At 38.9% G+C, this 27,427-nt stretch overlaps 2 protein-coding genes across 3 annotated transcripts in view; one reads left to right on the forward strand and one right to left on the reverse strand.

Moving 5' to 3' along the window:
* Positions 1-863, forward strand: part of tmod1 (tropomodulin 1) — a 19,565-nt gene extending 18,702 nt beyond the window's left edge. For both annotated transcript variants that reach the window (XM_005736312.1, XM_005736313.1), the window contains one exon: positions 209-863. In XM_005736312.1, coding sequence (XP_005736369.1) covers positions 209-227 — 19 coding nt within the window. In that variant the 3' untranslated portion in view covers positions 228-863. The remainder of the gene's footprint in view (positions 1-208) is intronic.
* A 3,236-nt stretch (positions 864-4,099) lies between these two features.
* cplx2a (complexin 2a) lies at positions 4,100-20,848 on the reverse strand. Its single transcript, XM_005736314.1, has 4 exons — positions 20,620-20,848; positions 19,189-19,272; positions 6,016-6,194; positions 4,100-4,777 (listed from the first exon to the last, which is right to left on the reverse strand). Exons 2-4 carry the CDS (start codon positions 19,217-19,219, stop codon positions 4,586-4,588), a joined length of 402 nt encoding a protein of 133 aa, XP_005736371.1. The 5' UTR covers positions 19,220-19,272; positions 20,620-20,848; the 3' UTR covers positions 4,100-4,585.
* Positions 20,849-27,427: the final 6,579 nt, after the last annotated feature.

Here is a 27,427-nt window from a genome sequence, read left to right on the forward strand (position 1 = left end):
TGTGTATTTATTCACAAAGAACTCTTCTTACACGTTGCAGCCACCAATTTGTTGTGATGTTCTTTTTGCCTTGCTTTTTTTGTCAGCTATCTTGCTTCCTGTCAGTTAAAGAGGTCAGCTTTGCTGTGCTGTTGCTTAAGATGATGAGGTTGATGTTGTCTTTCATCTTTCTTTCTCCTGTAACCTTCCATTTTCCCTCTGTCTACAGTAAGAAAGAGAAGGCTTGAAGGAGGACCCATTTTCCCAAAGTGTCGGACAAATGTGTAGAAACCAGGGCTACCTTCAACTCCTGCCATCTGTCACCCCCTTCCACTCTATCAGGTTCAATTGTTTTGGTTTCAGAGACAGTGTCTGAACTTTTTCACTCACAGACTTTTACTTAGTAAATGTTAAATGATCCATTTGGATTAATTAACAGATCCTTCTGAGTTTCCAGTGCATGCAACAACAAAAAAAGTGACATTAATATTATTACTTTGTGCTCTGAAGTTTGCATTTTGACATATTTTCTAGGCTTGGACAGCTATAACTGCAGCTTTTTGTACAAACCAACTCCTACTCTGTAATTTTGAGTCTTTCAATGCTTCATCGAGTGTTTAGACCTCAGTGAAGGGCTTAAGGTCTGGTTTTGAATGTGGTCCCATATGAAAAGTGATGGGCAACTTTTAGCAGTCTGCTGAGTTGAATTTTAATAGTTATTATTATTATTATTATTATTATTACTACTACTGTGCTGTAAATGACTGGTGTTGTCACTACTGCTGTTGCTTCCAGGACACCTTACAAGACTACGAATTTCTGCCATGTCAGATTATTCATTTAAATTGAATTGAGAAAAAAAATGAACATCTGGTTTTGCCCCCATCTTCTGATGTTTTTCTCTTTTCATTTTTCAGTGTGAAAAAAAGTATTTAGTGACTCATTTCGATACTGAGCTACACAGATTCTTGAGCAATTTACAAATGGCTGTATAAACCTGGCAACTGTGAGATTTGTCACTACATACGTATTTATTGAAACAGACCTGGGAAAGAGTCAGAAGCCATTCATATGACTTGGTTTGATTATGCTGGATAATCAAATAACCAGTAGTAAAAACGTTGCTGTAAAAGAAAATGTACTGTCAAATTACACTGTGACGTTATCCAGTGTTTATATTAGCACTCGCTGCCTGTTAATGTGCAATATTCAAATGCCAGTGTAATGTGCTTTATATTTTCCTTTAAATATCCAGCGAATACGGCACTGTTATATAGAAGTGTTTACAGCAGCGGCATTGTAAGAGCGCCAGAGAGAGAGAGAGAGAGAGACAAGAAGCTCAACAAATTCTGAGAGAAATTCCCAAAACTAAAGATGGTGTTAGAAAAAAAACTCCCAGAGAGTAAAAAGCTTTGTGATGGGACAAAATCTGCAAAGAAATGTAAAAATTTTAAACATAATTTGATGAGATTCTTTACATGCAGTTTTTTAGAATAAATGTTACATAGCTGCCGAGTGGCAAGAGGGTTTTTGCTTACAGTCACCAGATTATATTAACCCAAGCAACTTGTGAATATTTGAATGGATCTGTTTTACACTTTCAGCCAGGTCTGGTTTGTTGATTGTTTCTGTTGATTTGTATTTACTGGAGCTACAATGTGTGTTTTGGTATGAAATGACTTTTTTACTACAGGTTTCACATTAATCCCTAAATCCAGGTTTGTTGTATTTTTGTATGCAGGAAACCTTTCATGTCTTTGCAGCTTTCAGACTATAACAATCCCCCTTATTCGTATGAAAAACAGACTATTTACAAGCATGTCTGGCTATGACAGGTACTGCAAATCAGAGATATGGTATTGCACCGTAATCCTTTGGAGATCAAAATGAAATGGTTCTCATCATAGGCCAAAAAAACACCCGAATAAATGTTGATTTTATGCTGCTGTATACTTTGGAGCAGATAGCGGGATTTCTCATAACTTTAAAAATCAGCAGTGCAATGAGGGAAAAGTAGAGGTAGCTGTTATATAAGCAGGAATTAGAACAGTTCCAGTAGAAATCACAGGATGGTTTGTTAGCTTTTATTAGCTGTCGATGAATTATTTGTTTTAGGAAACGTTTGTCTTCCTAATGTGAACAACTCTTGCTCAAAATTCTGATTGCATGTTTAAGGGCTAATAACACATTCAGTGTTATTATTTATCACCACATTGTTACTGACACAGTAACAATGTCCAGTGAATGGTCGATATCTTCATTATAAAGATGAAGAATTGAAAGCTAAAAGTGAAAGAGGACTCTGCTCTCACAGTCTCTGTGTGTCATGTTCTTTTCTCCTGTGTAGGGCTTTTTTCATATTGTACTGCTTGACTCGGTTTTTTCATAGATAGTTCACATTTTTTTTGTTCTGTTTTATGAATTAAATAAAGCTTGAAAATTGTCTTTGTTTATACACCATCAGCACATTTGATACAAAGACCGCAGGGCCCACAGTGCCACTCTGTGGCGAAAGAGAAGAATTACACCAAGCTGGTGAAGCTTTCCATCCCTCTTGGCTCTCTTGGCTACGGTCCTCAATGGTGGCGCTTGGTTGCAATTGATTTTATACAGCAACAAGGAAAAAATCCACATGTCATATGTCATATTTATGAAAAATTACAGGTTCTCATTGTCATTCCAGGGAGGTTGTAAGAATGATCTGGAAAAAAAAATTATTTTAATTTCATTGGAGGGAAAAATTACAGTTTTATGCATCATTTGTTTCAGTACAAGGTTATTATTACAGTTAACTGGACTAAACTAAAACGATTTTAGTTCATCGTGATAAAAAATAAAAATGAGACTGATTCAGTAAAAGGGCTAGATGTTACAATCCCTGATAATTGTGGAATGGAAAAGGAATTTTATTATTACAAAAGTAACAAATGAAATAAAATTCAAGAAGGAAGGTCTTTAGTTTTTGTTAATTTGGTGAAATTCAACATGGCAAACAAAAACACATATTTATATTCTATTATTGTACCGTTCAGAACTTCTTAATTGTTCCAATCTAACAAATACTGCATGTATACTGAGACTGTAAAGTGCAACTTACCATCATGATTTAAATATGGAATATCACAAATAAGACAGCGACACGCTTTTATGTGTGAACAAGGTTTTAAGTTTTTATTGAATCTCAGGCAGAAACATACATGATAAACCTTTATTGCTCATGGCAACCTCATTGGACCATCATCACATCTAAGCCAACAATAAGAAACTGAATCAAGCATCACTTTAAATCGTCTTTGAAAACACACCAGCTTTTTTCTGTGTAGCTAAATTAGAAGGCAAACTGCAGTATTCACTGTGTGTCTGTGCGTATCGAGGGAAGGCGGTCTTTTTCTCACAAATCATTGTATAATGCGAAACCTGGTCTTATAATTCACTCTCGGCTCAACGCTGCTTATTCAAAAACACATTTTTTTTTATTCACACTGTTTTGTTATTATTCTTTCCCTTTTAAGTGATCCTGATGGTAATAGTATATATACTGTAAATTCTGGTTTTATGGCTGAAAGCTTAAGGTTTTTGGCTATTATATGAACAGCCAAGCAGTCATTCTTCATCAAAACAATAAAATAAAAAAAGAAAAACCCTGCAAACATGTAAATTAAACTTCCTGAAAGCATACATATTTATTTATATATATATATTTCTTTTTATTACTAATAATATTAACGGCTATATAGACATGAAAACACAGTCAAACTCAGGTGTTATTGCCATATTATTTTTTGCATGATAACAAAGAGGATAAAAGGAGACCGAGATGATGGGAGCACATATTCACACGACTAACTCTTACAGACAAATGGCATGCAGGACGTGAAGAGACACAGAATGTGAGAATGGAAACATTTTAAACACTATACTACATGAAGGGCATTGTGGGAGTGTGTGGGGAAAGTAGACGACAGGTTTTACAGAGATTTTAACATTGTGTGCAAAAGGTTTCACATTAATTTTAGACAAGGCTGAACATAAAACGAGCTTTAGGAGCACACAAGAGTAGTCTTTAAAGTTCCTTTTTAAAATATGGCTTATCAAGTTATTACTTTTTTTCTTTTAAAGACAGACATACAGAATAATATTTTTAATATATAATATTTTTGATTGTTTTTTTGCCCACATGGAGGGTTGTTATGCACTGCCTTATTTATGTACAAACTGAATGAATATGGTGTACAAGGGTATTATTTTCCAGTGGTGCAAGAAAGCTTTTGCATCCCTTGCAGGGGACAGAAAAGGGAGTTTAAAACTTCTCAGACTAGAAGGATAAATCGTCTAACATTTGTCTTTGCCCTCTGCTTGCTGTTAGCTTTCTAACATAACTAACGTTCACATGGCCGGTAAGCCAGCCTAGCTTAGTCCAATGGCTGCAGTTCACACTGTTGGTGCATTTCTTCATCACAAAACCTTGACTTGCCAAACAACATAACACCTTGCCAAAATGTAACTTCATGTTATTTGTTTAGATGTGTTTGAAAAAGGAGAAAAACAAAATTAAAGTAACTGTAGCCTGTGAACTAAGCTAGATAGTGTTAGCTAGCTACCTAGCTTACTTCTTGAGCATGTCTTGCAGTGGGCCTGGCAGGTATTTCATCACTGTGTCCATGATGCTTTCTTCCTCCTCCTCATCACCACAGCCAGCTGGCACAGCCTTCTTAGGTCTAGTCAAGCTGCCCGCTGCAGACTCTTCTTGGGCAGCTGCTGCCTCAGCCTCGGCCTCTTCACGCTTTTTCAAGCCATACTAGAGTTGAAACAGAAACACAAGTTTGCTGATAAGACTTCAGACAAAAAATACATTGCAAATTTGTATTTGACAAAAGCACACAAAGAAAAAAAAGCATCCATTTAAAAAAAAACATGTTGCAATCAAAACATCATGGAAAAAGAAGTATTATTGCGCTGTCAGCCAGCTTTTTAAAGAGTGAGTGCTTCTTGTGAATCACATTTTTATAGACGCCTACACACTACATTTCTAAGATGCCATTTCTGGTTGACAAATGTCAGTCAAGTAATTTGGTAATCATAAAATAAAGCAGCTATGCATGTGACACTGCTAGCTTTGCCATGCTCCAGCAAGGACATGCACATAGTGTGGGCATTTTTCACACAATCTGGCACAAAGGAATGAAGCTGTGGAGGAAACTGACGGTATCCTTTTGGTGACAAGCACTTTAGGAGCTGTTCCTCACTCTTTGTTTTCCTCCGGGAGAACTTAAGAAGTATAGACGAGGTGACGAACCAAGGGAGGAGTGCTGCTTTTCAACCCGCTGATTCACAGTGGGCTATTCCCTTCAGACCTGTCCCACCCACAGACTGCCTGCCTTTCACACTGCAGTGAAGTGGTTACACTGCAGCCACTGCAGTTTCAGCGTCTCTACAGCCCTGACTAGTTTGTATAAAAGAAATACAGTGTGTAATCATGGAACAAAGACAAACGTCCAAATAATGGCCTAATAATGTATATGTAGCTTCAATTGTATCCTGGCTACCATTACTGTTTCTAAATCAATCTAATCTCATCTCATTTTTCAACAGCTTTTTACTTCTCTACAGCTCCTTCCTGATCTACTGATCTATTTCATGGGTACGAGAGCTTTAAAAATAGCACAAAGCAAGCACAACAATGTCACGGTAGTCTATTTTAAACAAGTTTTTTATATATATATAAATAAACAGTTGTGCTGTCAAGCCACCAAGATGAGAAGCCTTTAGAAGGTACGTGAAAAACAAAAGAGAGAATGGCTTCTAAAAATCCAAGTTTTTTGCCCATATGCATCTCTCGCGCAGTAAGCAGTGCTCATTGGATGACATTATTTAATTCTGCATTAATTGTTTCTTTATTGTCTTTGTTTTGGTGGTTGTTTTCCTTACAAGACTGACTGACTTACTATAGTTCTGTTTGTTGGGTTGAAAACTGTAAATTTTACTTTATGACTACCTTAGCTAGCCACAGAGCAAAATCCATTTTTTTCATTATACCTTATCTCTGATGCCTTGTCTCATCGATTCCCTCTCAGCCTCCATCTTGGCATATTTGTCCTTCCTCTCCTCCTCCTGCTGCCTCAGTGCCTCCTGTCTCTCCTCCTCTTTTTTCGCTGCATCAGGGTCCTCTTCCTTTTCCTCCCCACCAAGCATTTTGCCAACATCAGGAGGGCCTCCTGAGAGACACGAAACAAAAAAGAAACACATCAGACACAACAACTGCTCCAGCAGGCTTTCAAGATTGAGCTGTCAAATTAGTTTGCGAGACACGAGATGACAAGCAGATAAACTGACTGAATGAAATAGAGGCAGATGTATTTCACAAACACAGGTACAACCTTCAGCATTTCACCTTAGAGCTATTATTATCTGCCAGTATCCAATGCTATTTGACATCAAATGCAAAAACATTTCCGTTTTTGGTCTTTTGTTGGCCCTTTTCACTCACTATTTGATTTTCTTAAACAGATACTGTCTGAGCAGTTATTAATGGCACCTCTAATATGTTTACAAGCTGATTTCAAAGATTGTTTTAGCACAGCTCCTTTGCTGCCTGAGTTAGTTACAAGCATGGTTTAAATTAAAATGTGGTACTTCCAGCTACACCACAAAAGCAAGGGCTTACCTTTTCTCATGATTAGCTTTGGACACCCCAGTTCTTCTTATTAATCTAGCATGCCATCCACTTTGTTGAATGCAAACACTGCATTACAAGGGCACCCAATAAAAACAAGTACTCTACTGTAGTGTCTTCAGTTACCCACAACTGACGGAAATTATTCCTGATGTCTTTACTATTTGTATTTTTTTTAGTCCTGCACAGTTGCCGTGGAGCACCCATAATTTCGCTTTATTGTCATTGCTCTTTGTTGGCTCTCTGATTCTTCTATTCTAATTCCAGATACTGTTTCACAGTCCATTTGGGGAACATGTGTTTATAGTTGGTGCCCTCACATGTCGTGTCACAATAAAATAGAGGGAAATGGATGTCTGCATTGACCATGATGTTCACCCTCTGCTGGTAACACTTGGTTATTAATTCAGAACTCACAGTGTGGCCCATTTTGCTTGATTTTGGGAAATGAAACCAAAACATATCAGGCAAAGCCTATTTAAAAGACCAGTGCAGATGATCTGGTCCCAACAATCATCTGACTCATACAAAACTGAGACACATTTTGATGAAATGGACAGCAAAGTATACCAAAAAAGGCAGCAAAATAGAACCTTATGCTGGACCCTATTTAATATTGCTGGAAAGGCATTTGCAAGTCCCTTGTAGATGAGATCATTAAAAGCATTTTAAAAATAAAAAAAGCAAATATTGGCTACTGGTGGCAATTAAAACATAGCTGAATTTGCCCTTTCCTTCTAAATTCCAGTCTTCCACAGAGCTCTGTGCTGAAAGCAATGGATTTTATATTATACATGCTTCCCTGAAGTCATGTTATCATAAAACACTGGATACATGTTCACTATTATGCAGATGATACCCAGCTGTTATTATCTAAAAAGGCAGAAAAATGAATACTTCACGTGAATGGATGTCTTAAAGACACAAAGGTCTGGATGACCTATAACCTTTCACTTCTAAAATAAAACAAAGCTGGGATTATTGTTTTTGCCCCTAAAAATCTTGAATTGAATGTAATAAACTTCTCCTGATATACAAAGTTTTTAAAAAAAAAGTCAAACAACATAGAAACCTCATAGAATCACATTATTTAAACAGAGCATTTGGCTCCCACACAGCATGTTTGTTTTAAAAGTAAAACAGGAGGCAGAGTCTTAGGTTATCTGACCGCTCTCCTATGGAACCATCTCCCAGCTTGTATTTGGGAAACAGACACGCTCTCTACTCGTAAAAGCAGGATTACAATTTTTCTATTTTTCCTTTTGAAGAAGCACATAGTGAGGGCTACAGCAGGTGACGCTGACCTATCCCTTTGTTAATCTGCCTTATGCTGCTGGAAGATGACCCATGATGCACTGAAAATGACTTCCTTCAGCTAGTAAACGCCATGAAATGCAGTCTTTTCTCCCACAGTTTGTGTTTTGTCCTTGTGTCTCTATGCTCTCCTTTTTTCCCCTCTTCTCTTTCCCCTCATCCCATAACCTGTCCCCAATGAGTTTGGTTGTGCTGGGAATCTTCATGTTGAAAAGGAGTTCTTTTGTCCCACTGTTGCCGAGTGTTGCTGCCAGGTAAATGCCTGATGGTTGAGTCCTTACCTTGCAATATAAAGCACACTGAGTTAGTGCTATGTAAATATAACTGAACTGAATGGAATTCTGCATTAACTAAGTAGTTTAAATGTTAGTGACCCCAGTAATGGCTGCAGTCCTAATAAGTCTCAATGTGGAATTTGAGGAACATAGATGATATCAGATGGATCAAACGGTTTTTGCATAGCACACTGTTGATGTATACAGTTATTTGCCAGATGACACGGCAATACGCTGTTTCTGCAACAATCAGAAGCAAACAGGAAAAGAAGACGTACTCATGAGACTAACAGTATAATCAGTATGACACAGGATGAAAGAATGGTGACAGATTTCAGAGAGTACACAGTTCTGTATATTAATCTACAAGGCATAAGCCTTTGAATATGCTTTGCACAAATCTGCTTCCTGTGCCTGTCAGAGTTATACATCTAATAAAATAATACCTCCTGATTTCAGTACAGAAAATGTTGACTTCTGCAAACACGAACAATAGAAAACAGTAGAAACAGTCATCAAGCATCATGATATAAAAGATTAGGAGAAAAACCAGTGGTCTGAAGAATCTTGGCAAAGACGGGAGGAGATAAGTAGCGAAGAGGCGGAAAGAAGAACTGGAGAATAAGGAATCTAGGATATCAAGGCAGTCTACATCCGAACATTTTGACACAACAAGAAGGGAAGCAAGAAGAGTGTGATGAGAAGGAGAGAATCTGTCAAAAATAATCGTCCAATTTGTTGAAGTGTTCCAGTTAGTGGGATTATCCAACAGTCCATGTGAAGTTACAGTGTGACACAGAGAGAGGGAAAGTTGGAAAGGAAGCAATATGGAGAAAGTGCTCAATGAAGGAATAAGTTGTGTTAGAAAACGAGAGAGTGAGGTTAGAACGAAGAGTGGGATTGAAAAGGTAAGAGGCGGGCAAGGACGTCGGACGAGAAAAATCAAGCTACCAAGGCACAAGACTGACTACTCCTTCAGTCTTCCCCTGGTGCTGTTAGTTTTTCTGATTCATCAGCATAATAAAAACAAACTGTAGCAAAATGTAGAGAGAGATAAAAGACATCTAAGGCAGAAGACGAGAAAAGATGAGTTGGCAATGGGCGAGCACAAGGGTGCTGAAGGACAGAAAACGAAAAACACATTTTTGTGTTGGGTAATTAACAAAACACAAATGACACCAGTTTTTCTGCTCACATCTCAAAATAAATTGCATCAAATATTCAAACACAATTTAGCATAAAAAAAAGCAACCTGAGTAGTCACAAAACACAAGTTTTAAAGGATGCCTGTATTTACATAAGCAAAAAAGGTTATCTGGGCTTTGTTAGAACAGACTAATAGTAAAACTGCTGGACAACACTCGTAACATTGAATCATTACAGCTTGTATGGAGAAGTAGGCTTATTTGCCCTCTTAGTTAACCCCCAAATTATAAATTTTTTTTTGCAAAAATTCTAATTGTAATAAAGGCCCTACAGCTCATTTGATCTATAACCTCAATAAAAATACATTTAAAAAGTCACATTTTTTATTTTAAGTCACATTTAATACAACAGATTATACACATTATAGCACATATAATTTACAACTTATAGTCCTAAAATGGAAATAGGGTACGATTTAGCACAGAACTACTTTAACTGACAAGATGCTAACTTAAGCGTATTGAGTGTCCTCATTTTCTTAGTCAGATCCACTTCTCACTCGTGATTTAACTAAACAGGATGGTGACGGTAAAAAAAGCTCACAATAAGGCTTCAAAACAGGACCTCAGCTAAAGGGCCGTGGCTACACTTAAGTATGCTGAAAGATCGCCTAGAAGAACACAATATCAAAATCTAAAGCTCTCCAGACACAATGAGGAAGAGGGCGATTGAAAGACATCAGTCTTAGAAATGTTACAAGGCTATTTCTAAGGCTCTGGGGCTCCACAGCTTCTCAGAGACTTTATTACAAAGGAAGAAGACTTAAAACAACAGTAAAACTCTGACAGCTCAGGTTGCAAACACACACTGTGCCAGTGCTTATGTAAAAAAAGTACACTCAACGGAATAAGCTCCAACTCATGTATGAAATGGAACACATTAATGTTCTAATGTTAAAAAAACATAAAAATAAAATCTATAACAGGGAGGAAAAGTTTTCTAACCCTGGAGCTACACCACCTACGGCTGGTTTCACCCGCTTATACTTTGCTAGGCTTGCAAAAATAAGGGATTGACAACTGGAGAACTAGTAATAGCTCTAGCCCAGGGGCTAGGAAAGAAGACTGTAATCTCAAGACAGTTTGAACAGGTGTTGTATGGGAAGTGTAGAGCAGCAAAGCTACAATTATTAACAAGCTCAGTGGTTCTCAGACCTTTTTCCCACTGCAGAGGCTGAAAAAGTTCATACTCCAAATTCCTTCAGTTCTATCATTCAATGAGAATAAAAACAATCCAAACTGAATTTCTTCTATTTCTTTTTCCATCAATACAAATTATGTTCATGCAAGTTAGTTTCACTCCATATCTGTGTTCCCTGCTTATCCACACCCAACCAGCAGTGAGTTTATTCTCAACCAAGATTTTAAGCATTGCAATAGCAGCACTTTTTTCAGCATTTAAAGCAATTTATCAACAGCATTAATGAGCCACTTGTATTAAACTGAAAAGGACAGAGAAAGTCAGAATCTCTTTATTAAAGAGAATAAATTCAGAGGGAAGGAAAGAAATACAAGGTAAAGTGAGGTATTAGCTGCATCAGCATTGGATGAGCAGCACATAGAAGCCAACACAGCAACATCTGGCAGAGCATGCTATACTTGCTCCTTTCAAGTCTGCATCTGTATCAGACAGTGAAAGAGAGGCAGATTACAGCTAAAGTCCTTAGTTGTCAACATATATGGTCAAACATGAGGTTTTGCATGGTTATGCAATTTCTTTTTATATGTCTTTGAATGCAAGTGATAAATGTGCACACATGTTCACACGATGATAAACATTGTATTGCTTTCATATGTGCTGAGAAAAGGTGTCATTTAAATGTTAAATGGACTAGCAGTTATAGAATATATAGTACTTTTATCTAACATTCACACACACACTCAAATGGATGCATTGGTGGTAACTCGAGGTTCCGTACCTTTCCCAAGGATGCTTCACCACATAGATTGGAGGAACTAGGGATCAACCGACCTTCCAATTAGTAGAGATTCTGCTGTATTAAGTTAAGAAATTTTGAATGTTACCAGCCCAGACAATGATTACTAATAAACACCACTATTCTTTGACCACTGGTTTAGTCAAGAAAAAGGCACTGCACTATGCAAAACTATGGAAATTGAAATAAATGTTTACATGAATCGATACTGTCAGTGTCAGAAAATCCCAGATAAACATGGACTTCAAGATCAGCTTCTGATCTGGAATATTTCCAACAGAAGCTGTGTAAACAATGCCGCTGAATCCCGTCAGTAATGCAATGACTCACAACTAGCTGAGCCTCACTGTCAAATAATTCCCTAGGAAAACACGGTGAAAAGGGCCCTCAGCTCTTATTTTAACAACACTAAATCAAATCAAAATAAACTTGGTCTGGTTTCACAAAATCCTATTTGTGCATTCAGATCATATTTGTTCAAATAGAATAAAGGACGATAGCTTTAAAACTGAACAATGAGTCTGGCTGTTGTTTTGTAAGCCATTTGCCACAGATACATTAACGCCCTTTTAAACCAAAGTAAATTTATTTAGCTTGCTCTTATCACAAAGCTGTGGTGAGCTATGTTTTTCAATTAAAATCAGTAATATCAGCCACTTTATCCATAACAGACATAGACATGCCCTGCTGTGCCACTGGATATTGTAGATAATCTTGCTACTGACCACATCGAAAATACAATTCCAAGATAATCCAAGTACAACATTTTAAGTCATTTTCCTGTATCACCTCTCTTTTTAATTAATATACTATGATTTCTTTCCTCCATGTTTGGGCATTTCCTGCTTATTAAGAAGTGTCATTTCTTTAATCCCTTCCTTCTGAAAGTTCTTCAGTAAATCTTTGTTAAATCCAAAGTCTTGAGGGAAAGTGGCAAAGAAGACTAACCTTAGCTAACTCTCACAGAGTTTTAACTTTTGACAGAATCAGATAAACAGTACTTATCTCTCTTTTCCCACTCAAAGTTCTCGGGCAAATCCCCTCTAAGCCCAGTGTGTGGCGAGAAAGTTCGCAAGTGTGCTGTAAAGATTTCCAGCAAGTTTGGCCTTTGGGATATAAGTCATTGTCTCAATAACAGCTTTGTGAGACGATGGAGGAGATGGTGGGGAGCATGTTAACTGTGATTTTGATTTATTTTTTTTTTAGCCTACTAATTGGTAGCAGCTTTAATGCCAGCTTATATTCCTCTCCCAAAAGTGTCCCAAGGAAGCATCTCCACCCCATTACACCAACAGCACCCTGACCGTTGCAGCTAAAGTGAAGATGGGGTGAGCAATCTTCAATTTTCTAATTTTGGTTAGCCCATGCAAACTCTACTCTCAGTTTCCTGTTCAACATGTGTGTTCTCCTGCATTCCTTCGTTTTAAGGTGGTTATTTGAGTTACTGTTGCCCTCCCATCAGTTCAAAGCAGTCTAACATCTCCTCTACCACTCACTGGATATTGTCTTCTTTTTCAGACCATTGTCTGTAAATCAGAGATGGTTGTGCTGGAAAATCCCAGCAGATCAGCAGTTTCTGAAATACACAGACTTTCATTATCGTTCTGTCAGTCTTCTTTTTATTCTGGTGCTTGATTTCAACTTTGGCAGGTCGTCTTGAAAATTTCCACAAGCCTGAACGTACTGAATTGCTGCCATGTGATTGGCTGATTAGATAGCTGCGTTAACAAGCAGTTGAGCTTATGAGCTGTCTTCTAAGCAAGACTTGAGATTCGTTCTGAAGGTACATGGCCATTTCAGCACAGGAAAAATGGTATTAGTAATAAAAATGCTGCAGCAGCATGTAACAATCGTCAGGCTATGAATTCGAAAAGTGATACTTTCTGTGAATTTGCCTTTCTCAGAACCCCTCCCCCGGCTCTCTCTTTCACTAATCATGCCTTATACGGTTGAATAATTTAGTTGTTGAATCTGGATGTACCAAACAGACATGCAGTCACGCACACCTTGCACTCTAGCAAAAGCTCAAGGTCACTTTTGCAAATGATTTGATTTCTTGGAGTTAACACAAGAAGAAAATGGGAAAATTATGTGTGGGTGCCAGCTGTAGACCTCCACACCAATCAAGTAATGACGGCCTCACTCCCTTTGCCAATCATATTAGAAGCTTGCTAAATGTGATTATCTCTACTTTGAGGCGATGGGGTGAGCAAGCAAAATCTCAAGGTGTCTCTTCTGTTCATTCCACCTCAAATAACACAGTTTTGTCAGACTTAACTAATGAAAATGTCTTATGATCGCATTTATGTGTTAGAGTAAATAACTAAATATTATTACAGCAGAGAAACGATGGGGTTTCATATTTTTACCAGGAAAAACTAGCACGTTCCCATTTTGTTTACAATATGTAGAACACTAATTTGCTGAAGCGGTAAATTCTTTGTAGTTTTTAGCCAACAGTTAGCAGTCTGTGTGTAAGCGTGTTTGATCATGGTAAAATGTGGTCTTGGAGTCTTTTACTGCAGCAGGAACTACCAGATATGTAGTGAAGAAAATATTACTGGGTGCTCATGGGTCAGACGATGGTATCTAGCCTTAATGGTTTCCAGACAACAGCAGAAATGAGCGATTCAGCTATGCTGGCATACTGATCTTTTAATTTAATCATGAAGGAACTGTGTGTATTTAATTATGAGACATTATTCATGTTATGGTCTCAGGTCTTTGACCAAGCATTTCAAGTTTGGGACTGAGTCTGATTTCTTAGCTCCAGCTTTTGGTTATAGTTTGATTTTCATTGTTTTCATTAGTCTATGGCCTTCTGGTTTTTCCATATAATTGTCATGCCTCAGTGTTTAGTTTCTTTGTTCTTGAAATCTTTTTTATTTGGTTTTATTTTTCAGTCTTACCTTGTTTACCCCCCCTGAGTTCTCTATGGGTTATTGTAAAAATTTTCACCACTATTGGCGATTTCCTGTTTGGTTACCTCCTGTGTTATTTTGAAAGTCATATGTTCCTTGCGCTTTTATTTATTTATTTTTTAACCTCCCCTTGCCTCTTTTCCCATTTTGAGTATATAGGCCCAGACTGTTCTTTTCTCCTTTGTGAGAGCATCTGTTTAACCTCCTCTGTGTTTCTAGTCAGTCTTACATTATGTTTTACCACCTGTTCATGGACTTTTGCCATTCATGGACTTTGATCTTCACCCAAACAAAGGTCAGCTTTCTGTTCATTGGTTTCACATGCAAGTCTCCATATCATTCACAACATCTGACAAATAAAACAAAATACTCAATATTAAGCATGCACTCTATTTAATTTCTAATTCCTGCCTTTTATTCTTTGGGTGTCATATTGATGATTATATCAATATGATTATATCAATATCAATAATTATTCCACTATGCCGATTCAATTAGCTGTCTACTGTCCTATTGCAAAGTCCCCCTAAACAGATCTTTAAAGCTGGCCTTCAGGTGTACTTGAACTTCACACCTGTAAAGTTTCATGACTGTGTTTTGCACATTTGGTGCCACCAACAGACAAACACATAAACTCTAGTGTACACGCATTGCAAACTTCTGTGTAAAAACAATCTTCTTGGCACATCTAACCTTCCCATAGCTGAAGAAATTGTTGAACAAATGGAAAAAATATAAAACTTGCGTTAACGTGCGTTAAATGAGTAATTAAATGTGACTATTGACTAGACGATTGCACTTCTGCCTTTTCTGCAGATGCAGCAGTCATGGTGTCACTGCTGTTGCCTGAGGCCTTCAGAGTTTGATTGAGCTCCAGACCTTGGGACTAAATGACTAGCGCATTTAACAGCTTCCCATTCTGTCAAACTAACTTCAACTTTTAGTTAGGAGTCAGGAGGTGCCAAGTCAGCACCCAAGCATTCAGAGGTCGAAGCAATCACTTAACAAGGAGACAAAAGTGGATCTGGAATTTTAAGATGCATTACTCTGTACCATAGCTCAGAACTAGCAACAGATCTTCACGGATGAATCATAATAATAAAATCTAATCTAAATGCATAATTTTTTGTTTCCATAATGGAGATTTTTAGGATGCTGTGGGCTTTTAAACTGTAGTCCAAGAAGCTCAAGGTACTGTATAATTTAATTTAATTTAATAATTTTTTAAAATGAGATAAACATGCCTAAACATACCTGTTCAAGTGGTTGTAAGCACCCCTCATCTGTATGTGCCCATCCGTGCATGCCATTTTACTCTGAGAAGTTCCTTAAGTTGGATTAAAATACTTGTTTCATCTCATTACATCTTGTTCTTTTCTTTGCATTTCTTTTGCTTCTCAGTAAGACGGAAATTTATAAAAACAAAAGAAGTTTCATTGTATTTTAAAATGTCTGCATCACCAAGCAGGTGCCTACAAATTTTTCAATTACACTGTTTGTATATCCCATCTAGGAGCTTTCTGCAGCTTGCACACAGCAACAGTATAAAAATACGTTGGTAGGTTTTCATTTTTATTTTTATTTTTTTAGTTGTTGTGTGAGGAAAAATAATATGTCTGGGAGTCGCATGACCAGCGGTGTCGATTGTGGCAAACGCAGCAAACTACCCAGCACTCTTCAAGCTTTGGATCTTAGTCCTGCTGAATCATCACAGTTAAACATCGCTCTGTTTTCTTTCAAGTATCTGTAACTAAAGAAGCCTTGGAGGATTACTTAATGCACTGGCAGCATCCTCTGTCACACAGACTCTCATCCGCACATCGCCAAACATACTCAGCAAAACACTCAGTGGCAGGATAGCAAATCCAAAAACAGGTAAAAAAAAAAATCATCACTGGATGGAAACGAATGCTGTAGAAATGAAGAAATGCTGCTTGATTTATTCTGTTTTCTGTCTCTCAGCAAGCTACCTTTCTGCAGATTGTTTAAATTGTCTTATTAAGGTTGTCTGAATATTGACTTAAGGAGAAAAAAAATAGTCACAGGAATAAATGGAGGTCATATAAATGTTTCTGTCAGGAGTTTTTCAGTGTATACATGCTAGTGTGGATTTTAGAGGTCAACACTAACAAGGTCAACACTCCCGAGCCAGCTTTTCCAGCTCCTCTGAGGGAACACCAAAGCTTTTCCAAGCCAGAGCTTCTGGGTCTCCTTAAGGTTGCCCATGACTACACAACCTCTCGGAGACAACATTGTTGAGGCGTTCTAATCAGATCCCCAAGATACCTCAGCTAGATCCATTCTGGTAAATGGACTGGCTCTTATATAACACTGTTCTACTCAAAGCATTTTTAACTTCCAACATGGCGAATGGCCTGTATTTGTATCCTAAGGACCCCAAAGCGCTTTACACATCCAGTCATCCACCCATTCACACACTGGTGATGGCAAGCTTATAGCCACAGCCACCCTGGGGCACACTGACAGAGGTGAGGCTGCCAGACACTGGCGCCACTGGGCCCTCTGACCACCACCAGTAGGCAACGGGTGAAGTGTCTTGCCCAAGGACACAACGACCGAGACTGTCCGAGCCGGGGCTCGAACCGACAACCTACTGATTACAAGGCGAACTCCCAACTCTTGAGCCACGATCGCCCTTACTTGTAAGCATATTTCCCCAACAGCACCACAAGATGTTCCCTCTAGTCTAGTGCTATGGAGACCAGGCTTTTGTCGAAGTCTCCATTTTGACATCCAGGATATTTCTAGCCTGACAAGCTATGCCACATCCCATGCTAGGCAGGCTAGCCTAAATATGTGTTGGAGGTTTTACATTGACACCATTTCACATTACAGGTTGTGCATCCTGACCATTTAATAGGATATGTTTAAGCCTGTAAGTCATTGTTTGACAGCTCCACACATAGCAGGGGGGGGCTGGGAGCAGTGTGTTGCTGCACAAGTTGACAATGTTGAAAAGGATGACAAAACTGAAATCAGGAACAGTGATATTTATGGCACGGTCAGCATTTTGATTGATACTTTCCCTGATATCTCATTAAGCACAGTGCTGCACAGATTAAATTTAGAACTGATGTTGGTGCTTGAGTCGGTACCTAAGTTACGCTCATGTCATAGAAATCCACCCAGTATTACTGAACATATTTCAGTTAGACATCCACTGTAAGACATTGCTAATTAATAAAACATGTTATTCTGTTTCTTTTCTTTTTTTAATTTCATAGCTGTCACTGAAGCCTCGGGGAAATGCGAGAAGGGAAAGAGGGGTTTGACACATAACAAAGGTCACTGGTTGGAATGAAACCACAAGCACTGTATAGCTCAAACTGCTAAAGCACGGAGGAGACTCAATGATCCAACTTAATTAATTAAATAATATTTCACAAATATTGATTTACTGATTTTCAGGCTCTGAGCATCAGATTGATAGCTGAGCTCATTGATTAACTGGCTAACTGGCTTGCCTCCTTCATTAACCTTTCACCCCCCCTTAGGGAGCTTTAATGATGTTTTGCAGTGTCAATACTTTGTGGACATTTTCGTGGAAAGAGGTCACTGTGTCCAGACTGGAACTACAGCTTGTGTAACATACAAAGGCATTAACAGCAATGCATACCAGAAGGAATAATTATTAAATATTAAATATGACACCCATCCTGATAATCGTCAAACTTTCTCTCTGCATCCTTACTCTCTCACCTTTCTCTCACATATACAACAAGGATCTGTTCACGCAGACAGGCCTTTGCATTCACTGTAATTTATCTTTTATAAGGTGCACACATCTATATAACACACTACCCCGCCCCTGCACTGACAGTGTACACAGATAAACACCCACACTGTCAAATCTATTCCCAATGTCTGCAGGGGGAGTGCAGCCCAACCTATGCAGAGCAAAACTACATCCAGTGCAGTGCAGTTGATTTAAGAATTCACAGCACAGCTGCACAGCACAGGAGCTATGCAGAACAAGGCAGCGCTTGCATCCTTTGCATCCCAATGAGGAGTTGGGGCTATGCTTTAACTCCAGCTGTAACTGCCTAACATCTCTGTAACCTGGACAACAGCTCAACATCATGCACGACTGACCAGGTATGAGTGAAACCGCTGCATTGTAGCTACTGGTACCACTTTCCTGCCCTTCACCTTGAAGCTATAGCTGACGAGAAGGATGAATTACAGAGCTATAATGAGGATTAATTAGGGGGCAAATAATAGCTGAGATAATATTCTAAGGGATAATACCTGAAGGCTTTAAAGGACAAAAGTCAGCATTAATTCTTGGCAAAACCGCCCTTCTCTATCTCTCTTGCCTCAAAAGGTGCCACTGGTTGGACTTGAAAAGCCGAGTCTGCTTGGGTATTAAAATCATGTGAAAACCTCATGCATTAAAATCAACCTACAGTAAGGCTGCCTCCATCCTCCGAAGGTGACATTTTGGAGATACACGGCTTTTTCACTTGACAGACGTATTATTGGTATATGACTAGATCTATCACTGCTGCTGCCGCCGTCCTATTTCATCTGCAGCGGTCCTTAACCTGGTTCCAGACTGATATGTTGGCCATAAAGACAAGGTTAAAACACTCAGCAGTTCTTGACAATAATGAAGCACTGGCCAACAGAATGCATTTACTGAAACAAGTTATGTTGCAGCCTTGGAGGTTTTAAAAAACAGTTGGCATAAAACAAAGAGGAAATATGATGCTATAGAGAGTAGTTTGATGTTGGATGCAGTCCAGTGTCTCCATAACTATGAGGCCAGTACCAGTATACTGCTGCTACTGCCGCCAAGCATCCTGTTAAATCCTTTACGCTGCAGTGCTGTTAAATCAACCTCACGCCAGGCAGTCTACTCACCTCCCAGCGCAGCTTTCATTACAAAATTCATGATGAAGCAGTTCTGTGTTCTCCTCCTTCAGTGGTCGCGTTACAGGGACAGACCTGCAGCCAGGGAGACAGAATACACAAGCTGTGACTGTAGGAACACCACTGTTTCACTCCAGTGATTCTTACACAAGTTTGATGGGATGGGTTTGGGGTGGGGGTAGAAATGACGAGGCACAATGCGGACACAACACGATGTTCAGACGGAGATCCCTGTTTGGTAAAGGAGTCACTCTAAAGAGAATATCTTCATATTTAGTAGCTCTCTGGAATTTTATTTCCATTAGCTGCGCTAAAAATGTAAAGAAACCATCTCAAAATGTGAATAAAACAGGGAATAGTTAAACTTCGAGCGGTTAAAACATCGTTACCCTTCAGGATAACACTGTGTCCTGAGTTTGGTTGAGGCACCTGTGCCCTCAATTTACAACTGCGCTCTGTCTTGCGCATTTTATGCTGACAGTGCTGGACTGCCTGCGATTTGTCTTCACGGAGATAACTCCCAGAAGCAAAGGGAAACAAACACGGGGTCAAAGATGAGCAAACCTAGGCACAATTTGTGTCACTGCATGGGTCTTAGAAAGATTGACCACACTGCTTTTAATATGCATTCTGCTGATTTCTTATAGTACGTCTGATTCTTTTGTGTGAGTATATTGGTAACTGTGGCGTTTTCCTGCATGTCTTATTCCTATAATATACATTTACATTGGATTTGTAGGTATTCAGAACAAATCAGCAGTTCATTTAAAACTTTAAAAAGAAAAAAGCTATGATTCTCTACGCTGCTGCTAAGGGGCTCACAAGTGGATACTTTGTAGTCATTTCAAAAGATTATAATGTCCCAAAGACATTTCTACAGCATTCAAAGCCTGAGTTAAGTCCCTTTTTAGGACATAACAACCATGTAAAGTTCTGCAGCATTCGCACCATCCCACTGACATTGCAATACACACTATAGCAGAATTTTAAAAAAAATCCACTTGAGAACTTGCTGCACGGTTGCGGCATCGCTCTTTCGTCAGCGATTTTATGCTCAGATGCTCAAATCATTTCCTGGATTCCTTCCTCTTCATCGGTCTCCTTAGCTGCACCTTTTTTCCTTCCCCCCATATGAACCCTCGCAGTTAACACTGTATTATTATCTGCAGCATGTCGCCACAGTTCATGCACAGAATGTACTATCTACTCTACAAGCTTAGAGCGATGCATCCCCTACTCTTTTCAGGGGACACAACTTACACACATGCCAGTGTTTTTGTTTCTTTGTTATTTTTTGTTGTTGTTTTTCAGTGGACGGAAGCATCGGCATCTTGTACCAAGTGCCCGGACCTATCAAGCACCCTGTCCCGTACAGTGAAGCCACACGTCAACATCCCAGTGGTTGCTCGGGACATCCTTTACCTTGTTTTTGATCCTCGTCCAAGTCCCTTCTAAAAGCTTCGTCGCGGTGTTAAAATCTTCTCTCCTTCAAAGGGAAGGCGCAAAATACAAGCCGTGTGTCTTAAAGGCTGGCTTGTGTCTTTCTCCGTGTCTCACCGCTCACGCTCTCAGTTTGCGGACATGCCGGGCTGCAGCGGTGGAGGAGGAAAGACTATTCCTGCAGGACGAGGGAAGAACATGCAGAGGGAGGGGGAGGGGGCAGGAGGGATGCTCATGAATCTAATCCGGGCTAACTGGAGGGTCTATCTAGTTTCCAAACTCCATTTCTTTTTCATTATAACAACGTTAAAAACTAACAGTAACAGTAAGTAACAAGAGCGCCTTAATTACCCGGTGCAACGTGCAAGAAGTAAGCTATAACAGCGTTGGTTCGTTACCTCAGATATTCTCACACCTCTTAACTGATTAGCTCTTGATTCGTTATTATTCACAATTCAAAATTCGTATTTTTATTATCTCTTTATAGAGAACGTAATCATAATGTAAACACTACGGCACAGGAAATGGTTAACATAAATAATTCATACATAGATAAATACAAACTGACCTCAATTGAAATGACCAGTGTTCACACACAAAAGAAACATGCTCCAGATTTGTTTGTTAGTATTTATGAATTCACATTATACGAAGTTCATTATAAACAACAACAACAACAACAATAATAATACTAATTAATGAATAACTAAAGCTATGACGAGATACTAAACAGGTATTATTGAGTAGATATGACGTCATTGTTGAGATCAGACTGTTGCAAGTTTTGTTTTTAGTGAGTCAAGCCAGATGTTTTGTATCAGTTGTTTACTGTCATGATGCTGAAGGAGTCCTCATATTATTTCCTCGATACACTGTGTCACAGTACTTACAGACTAGCATTTATATAACACTTTGGTGATCTTATTGACTACTAAAAGAGTTAAGACACATTTCACATGCATTCATACAGTGCCTTATTCTGATTTGTGACCTTATACACTTTAAACATTTTATCTGCTTCTCATCCATAATCAGTTTAGGGTTAACAGTTAACCCAACTGCATGTCTTTGGACTGTGGAAGCTGCAGCTCCTGGAGGTAACAACAACATAACATACAATTTGAAACAGGAACTTTCTCACTGTGAGGTGACAGTGGTTACCACTGTACCGCTATGTCCACACCAGTTTATGTAGTACTATGGATTTAAAGAAGCAGGATAACAAGTAAAGTAACAAACACAACATGTTGTAAAAGAAATGTCAACCTTCAGGGATTAAAAAATGAAGAAAGAAATACCAAAAACTGCAGTTCCTGGAATAGCCACTTGAAGCTTGCTCAAAAAGCACAGACACAAGTACGGCCAGAGGCTCCACATATTTCTGACTCTGCCTCCTGGTCTCACTCCATAGCTGCAACATGCAGATGATGCTCTGTGTAGGCTCTTGTAGGATCTCCAACTCACAACAATGCAGGAACTTCAAGAAGTCTATGCTCCAGTTTTGATGAGATTTGATGAGATAAATTTTAGTATCTGTTTCTTTGCAATGCTCGGAATTGAGTAGGGAGGCCGGTACCATGACTTTAGTTCACAGTCTGAACTTGTATGTTTTAGGTTTATTGACCATTCATAAGTCAGATTCACCCGTACTTATGCAGTGCTTTGTGACATTCAGTGTGCATGGTGCTTTTATCACCCGCACCCACACAGTAATGGCTGCGTCAACTGGAGATTCAATATCTTCCCCTTCTTTAACCTGTGGACTGGATGAGTTCAGATCAATCTGCCAATGTATGCTGGGCAACCCGCTCTATTTCTCCTGAGCCACAGTCTGTGTGAACAATGTCTGGAGCCAAAAAGTATCCACATTTTCATCCAGAAAGCATATAGAGGTATCACAGCAGCTGGATCAGGTCAGTTCTTTTAGGTTTATAGCTTGTTTTGTCTCCACCTGAAATCCACATCTTCACCTGTTCCCTGTTTGCCTACCAGCCCACCACCATATTTGCCCTTTCTCCTCGTTGGTTTGTAATGCTCTGTGCCACAGTTTTACTGCCTCCTGGGGCTGTTTGTCTGTCTATGCTTCGGTGTCAAGCTGTTTTACTGTGTGGACCCTTGTGTTTGCAGGCATTTGTATATTTCTAAGGTTAGAAGCTCTTAATTGTTCCAGTCTGTCCTTATGCGAGTCTTTCTCTCGTACACACCCTAGGAGATGACCCACATAAAGGACAAAGTATATATTTATCACCTGAACTTAACCTTGTTTCAGATGCTACGGGCCTAGTGAACCTCCAGCTCTAAAAGAAGATTTTTTTAATGCCCTTGTAACTACTTATAATGTCCGTGCTTTTTTTTTCTTCATATTGCAACATTGACACACTTTGCAGACATGGTGAGACAGACAGGCAGAGAGAACACTATGCACCAAAGGGAGCTTGTACTGCTGAATCTGCCATCAATTAATCAAGACATAGGAAGCTGTGTCCAGTCAGCACACTCTGACACACACATCCATCATGCAGTTTACAACCTAAGAATATTTAGTAACAATAGCATCACGCATACGCACGGAGATACGCCATTGTCCCGTGATTGTCCTCCATCACTACAATGTGTTTCTTCTAATTTGGGTTGAGGCTTCTACTTAGACACCTCATTATTCAGCAGCTTGTAGAGTCACCTTTAACTGTAGTATTCATTTTCTGGAAGATGTTAACTGTCTCTGTTCTTCTAAAGGAAATTTGGCCCACTATTCTTCATAACGTTAACTCAGTCCATTTAGGGTTTCAGGCATTTCTTTATGCACAGCTCGATTAAGGTCCCATCACAGCATTTATTTAGGTTGAGGTCAGGATTTTGTCTGGCCTACTCCAACACCTCGATTCTTTTCTTTTTCAGCCATTGTGTTGTAGATCTTGCTGGTTTAGGATGATTGTACTGTTGCATAACTAAATTTTGGTCAATTTTTAGCTGTAAGGCTGATGGGCTCACATTAGGCTCTAGAATAATGGGAGGTCAGAGTCAACTCATTACATATATGGTGCACAGGTCCTGTAGCTGAAAAACAAGTCCAGATCAGCACCCCTGCACCACTGTGTGGGACAACTGGATGAGGTAATTGTGTCTGTCAACACTTTGGATTTTTTTTAGCAATTTCTCTGAGCATTTTGTGGTTTGACCTTTGGGTTAATTTGCTGGCGTGTCCACTCTGGTGAAGATTTTCAACAGTTTTTTTGTTTTCCACTTGTGTATAATCTACTGTAGAATGATGGATTTCGGACTGTTTGGTCTTATAATCCTTTTCAGATAAGCAGAAACAATCGGTTCGCTCCTGATGTCTTTTCATTGGCGTCATATCAACACACACCTGAATGGTCCATTCTAATTCTCACAGTGTTCGTATTTTTTTTCCATTGCACCATAGAGTCATTGACAACTTCATATATTTATTTATTTACATGACTGTACAACATCATAATGTGACCTCAAAAGTTATCTTATCCAGCATCTTAGTTTACAGTGTGAACATCTGCCGTTTAGCAATTTTGTCAGGTTTGAAGGTATGTGGCTAGAAAATCTTTGTCAGAGAATAGTTATAAGTATGGAATAAATGAAAACGCCAGCAATGTTAGAATAAATGAAGGATAATCAGCAATGGCCTTCAATTTATAAACTTCAATTTCCATTGTAGAAATTGTTACTTGGACCTGGTCTACTTAAGCTGGTGCCACAGGAAATAGAGAAGCTGACAGTAAAATACAACACAGTGGGTGCTAAATTTCTGGCTTATGGCACTGCTGCTGTTGAATTATGGATTATGGCACATGAAGAACCTTAGTGCTGCTGTACCATTTCTTAAAGAAAGGTTTGTTTGTTTGTTTGTTTTTTAAAAGCCAGCTGTTAATTTCATTGCAGACAACTCTTCTTCATAGCTGTATGTTTAAATGCTGCCTGCACACATCAGTAAATATGTGGATTGTATCTTCTTAGACAACCCAAATCCACCAATCCCATCCCCCTAGACTGATTGACTAACCAGTAGGCCCCTGTTTTATGACCCTTTACTGGTGGTCCATTCAATACTTAAAAAACCTCCTCCACAGAAATAAGTGTGACCTTTTCACAAGAGTAAGAGTTATTATGAAATTAAGAGTATATACACCTTGAGGTTTCCTGATTTAACACTAAATAAACTGAACTAAAATGAACTGAAATAAAATGAACCGAACTGAATTGAATAAGATTAAAATATGTATTTTGTTGAAAAGTTATTTCTGTTTTATTGTTATTTACAATTTTTTTTTATCATATTACATATGATATCCCTGCTTTCATTTCTATCCCCTTGCAGACCCAAGCAAGTTTCTACATAGTTACTGTCCTAAAATAGCATAGAGCATTCATGCATCACCTCCTGTGTGTTGTCAAAGGTGCCTCTAATGATCTTCACAATGTTAAAAACGTAAGATCCATTCTACTTCCATAATTGTAGTCTTAAAATGTTAAATAGCATGATTCACTGGGGACATTGTGTGCATTAGTCATATTTAAAGTCCCCAGTGAATCAGTGCATTCACAAGGTGATAACTGCATGACAATGAAATGTCTATGTCTCTAGAGCAGATGTTCAGTATTCATATTTTAAAGAACAGATTACAATATTGATGACTTCTCAGCCCGCCCCTTTTTCTTAGTGCTGTATCATTGCCAGCGTTTCCTCTCTTTCAGTGGTAGGTCATGTTATTTATTTATTTATTTTTTCTGAAGGGCATACTGGCCTCTCTCCGGCTATTCTGTGAAGTCAGAGGGGAGGGGTGGTTTTCTTTGGATATTAGTCTGCTGTCCATCATTCCTGCTGCACTCTGAGGACCTCAGAGATGCTGAAAGAATGAAAGGGAGGAGGTGAAGTGAGGGATAAAAAGGAGGGGAGGGCAGTTGAGGGATTGCATGTAATTTATGTGTGTGTCTCTATATGTGTGAGTATGTGTGTGTGTGTGTGTGTGTCCATCAACCTCTGAAGTCCCAGACATTGGGAGGTGTGTACTGCTGCAATGCGTAAAGGCATTACAGCTTCAAGCAGTGAGCAGACACTGAGTGTGACTGACTGAAATGCTGAATGACTGACTGGTTGACTGATGGGATCAGAGTTTCATACAGTACAGTTCTCTTTATGAAAAAAAACAACAACAACAACCTGTCAAAATAGTTAACTACCGAGCTGTCTTTATAGGTTTTATAGGCTTTTACAGCCCTTGCACATCTCATAATCACAGACCCACTGGTCTGCTTCATCTTGTGATAAATCTACTTTATTGTTCTGATCATCAAACCAATCTAAGTCAGCCCTAGAGTTAATGCGATGATCTTCACTATGTTAAAAACACTAAAAAGCATTCTTCCAATCCACCCTTTGTTTGTTTTTTTCTCCCATATTCACAAATTCATATGAACTACATGGTTTCTCCCTTCAAAACTACACTCAGAAAGTAAAAGTAAAAAAAAGTAAAAAGAAGAGAGTTGAAAGTGCTGGCGAATTATGAAATTTTATATAGAAATCATTACTTACTAATTAAGAGAAGAGAAGAGAAGAGAACAGAACAGAACAGAACAGAACAGAACAGAACAGAACAGAACAGAACAGAAGAGAACAGAAGGTGCAGCAGGTGATTGAGAATGGCTATTTTTCCTCTTAGTTCAGGAGTGCAAAAGCTGGGCGTGAAGGATTGCAGGAAAGCCATTCAGCGGTGTCCAGTCTGCACTGCTGCTTACCTTTTTTTTTTCTCCCAGAAGGAGGGTGTTTGATTTAATTTCATCCTTCCTGTCAATGAAGGGTGGTTCAGCTTTCTGTTGTTCAAATGTATATCTTGTGATGCACATATATACTTATTTTGAACAAAGGTAAAAATTTTCCTCAGTTATTTGTTATTTTAGCTTTGACACACCAATGTAAACGCCCCATAGCTGAGACGTTCATACTCGAGCATGATGTCACCATAGCTTGCCATATTGTGGTGTCAGAAGATCATTAACTTCCTGAGGTCTGACAGCAGGGCAAAGGAGTGGTGAGGGAAGCATCTCAGTGTGACAGCTGGAAACACTCCAGTTTGAAGAAACACACGGACAGATTTTAGAAAAAATATGAGGAAAGGAAAGGATTAAGTCATAGCCGAGCTACAGTGCAGTAATATTTTTCCTCCATCTGTCTGTGAAAAAAACATAATTTGGACTTGACATTTCCAACTGAAAGCACAGCCAAGACTCAGAGCTGATTTGTTCCTTCACTGTGCTCTGGTGGCAAGGTCACTGGACACTATTGTTTACCAGTGCAAATTTCTTGCAACCTTCAGTATCCTTTTGAATCTTCCCCTGTACCTGTCTGAAGGCATAAAATACTGCAGGAGGCTGGGCTCCCCGCTCTCCTGTACAAAAACGATTGGAAAGCATCCAGAGTGAACGCATCATGCCCCAGAAAGCTAGTGCAGTAGAACTGTCAACAGGACGGCTGGAGCTGAATTCACACCCACCACAGTACCAAATATGAGCCTGCAGCTAGTGCAGTGGACGGGAACCCCAGAGATTTGGGGCTTTTCTGAAGACATTTGAGCTACAGCTCAAAAAGCCCTACTAAGAAACAGACTAACAGTGAAGGGGGTCTAAGGAATTATCTTTTAAGGATTCAATCATTGTTAATCTTTTGAATCTGATTCGTCAATTTCCATTATACAAAATGGACACACGTGATTAAAAATGAATGATGAAATGCTTTATGGCTGTACGTGACAAATTATAA

This window comes from Pundamilia nyererei, unplaced genomic scaffold (assembly GCF_000239375.1).
Source record: "Pundamilia nyererei isolate P.nyererei 1_Seehausen unplaced genomic scaffold, PunNye1.0 scaffold00068, whole genome shotgun sequence".
In the NCBI taxonomy this organism is placed as follows: domain Eukaryota; kingdom Metazoa; phylum Chordata; class Actinopteri; order Cichliformes; family Cichlidae; genus Pundamilia; species Pundamilia nyererei.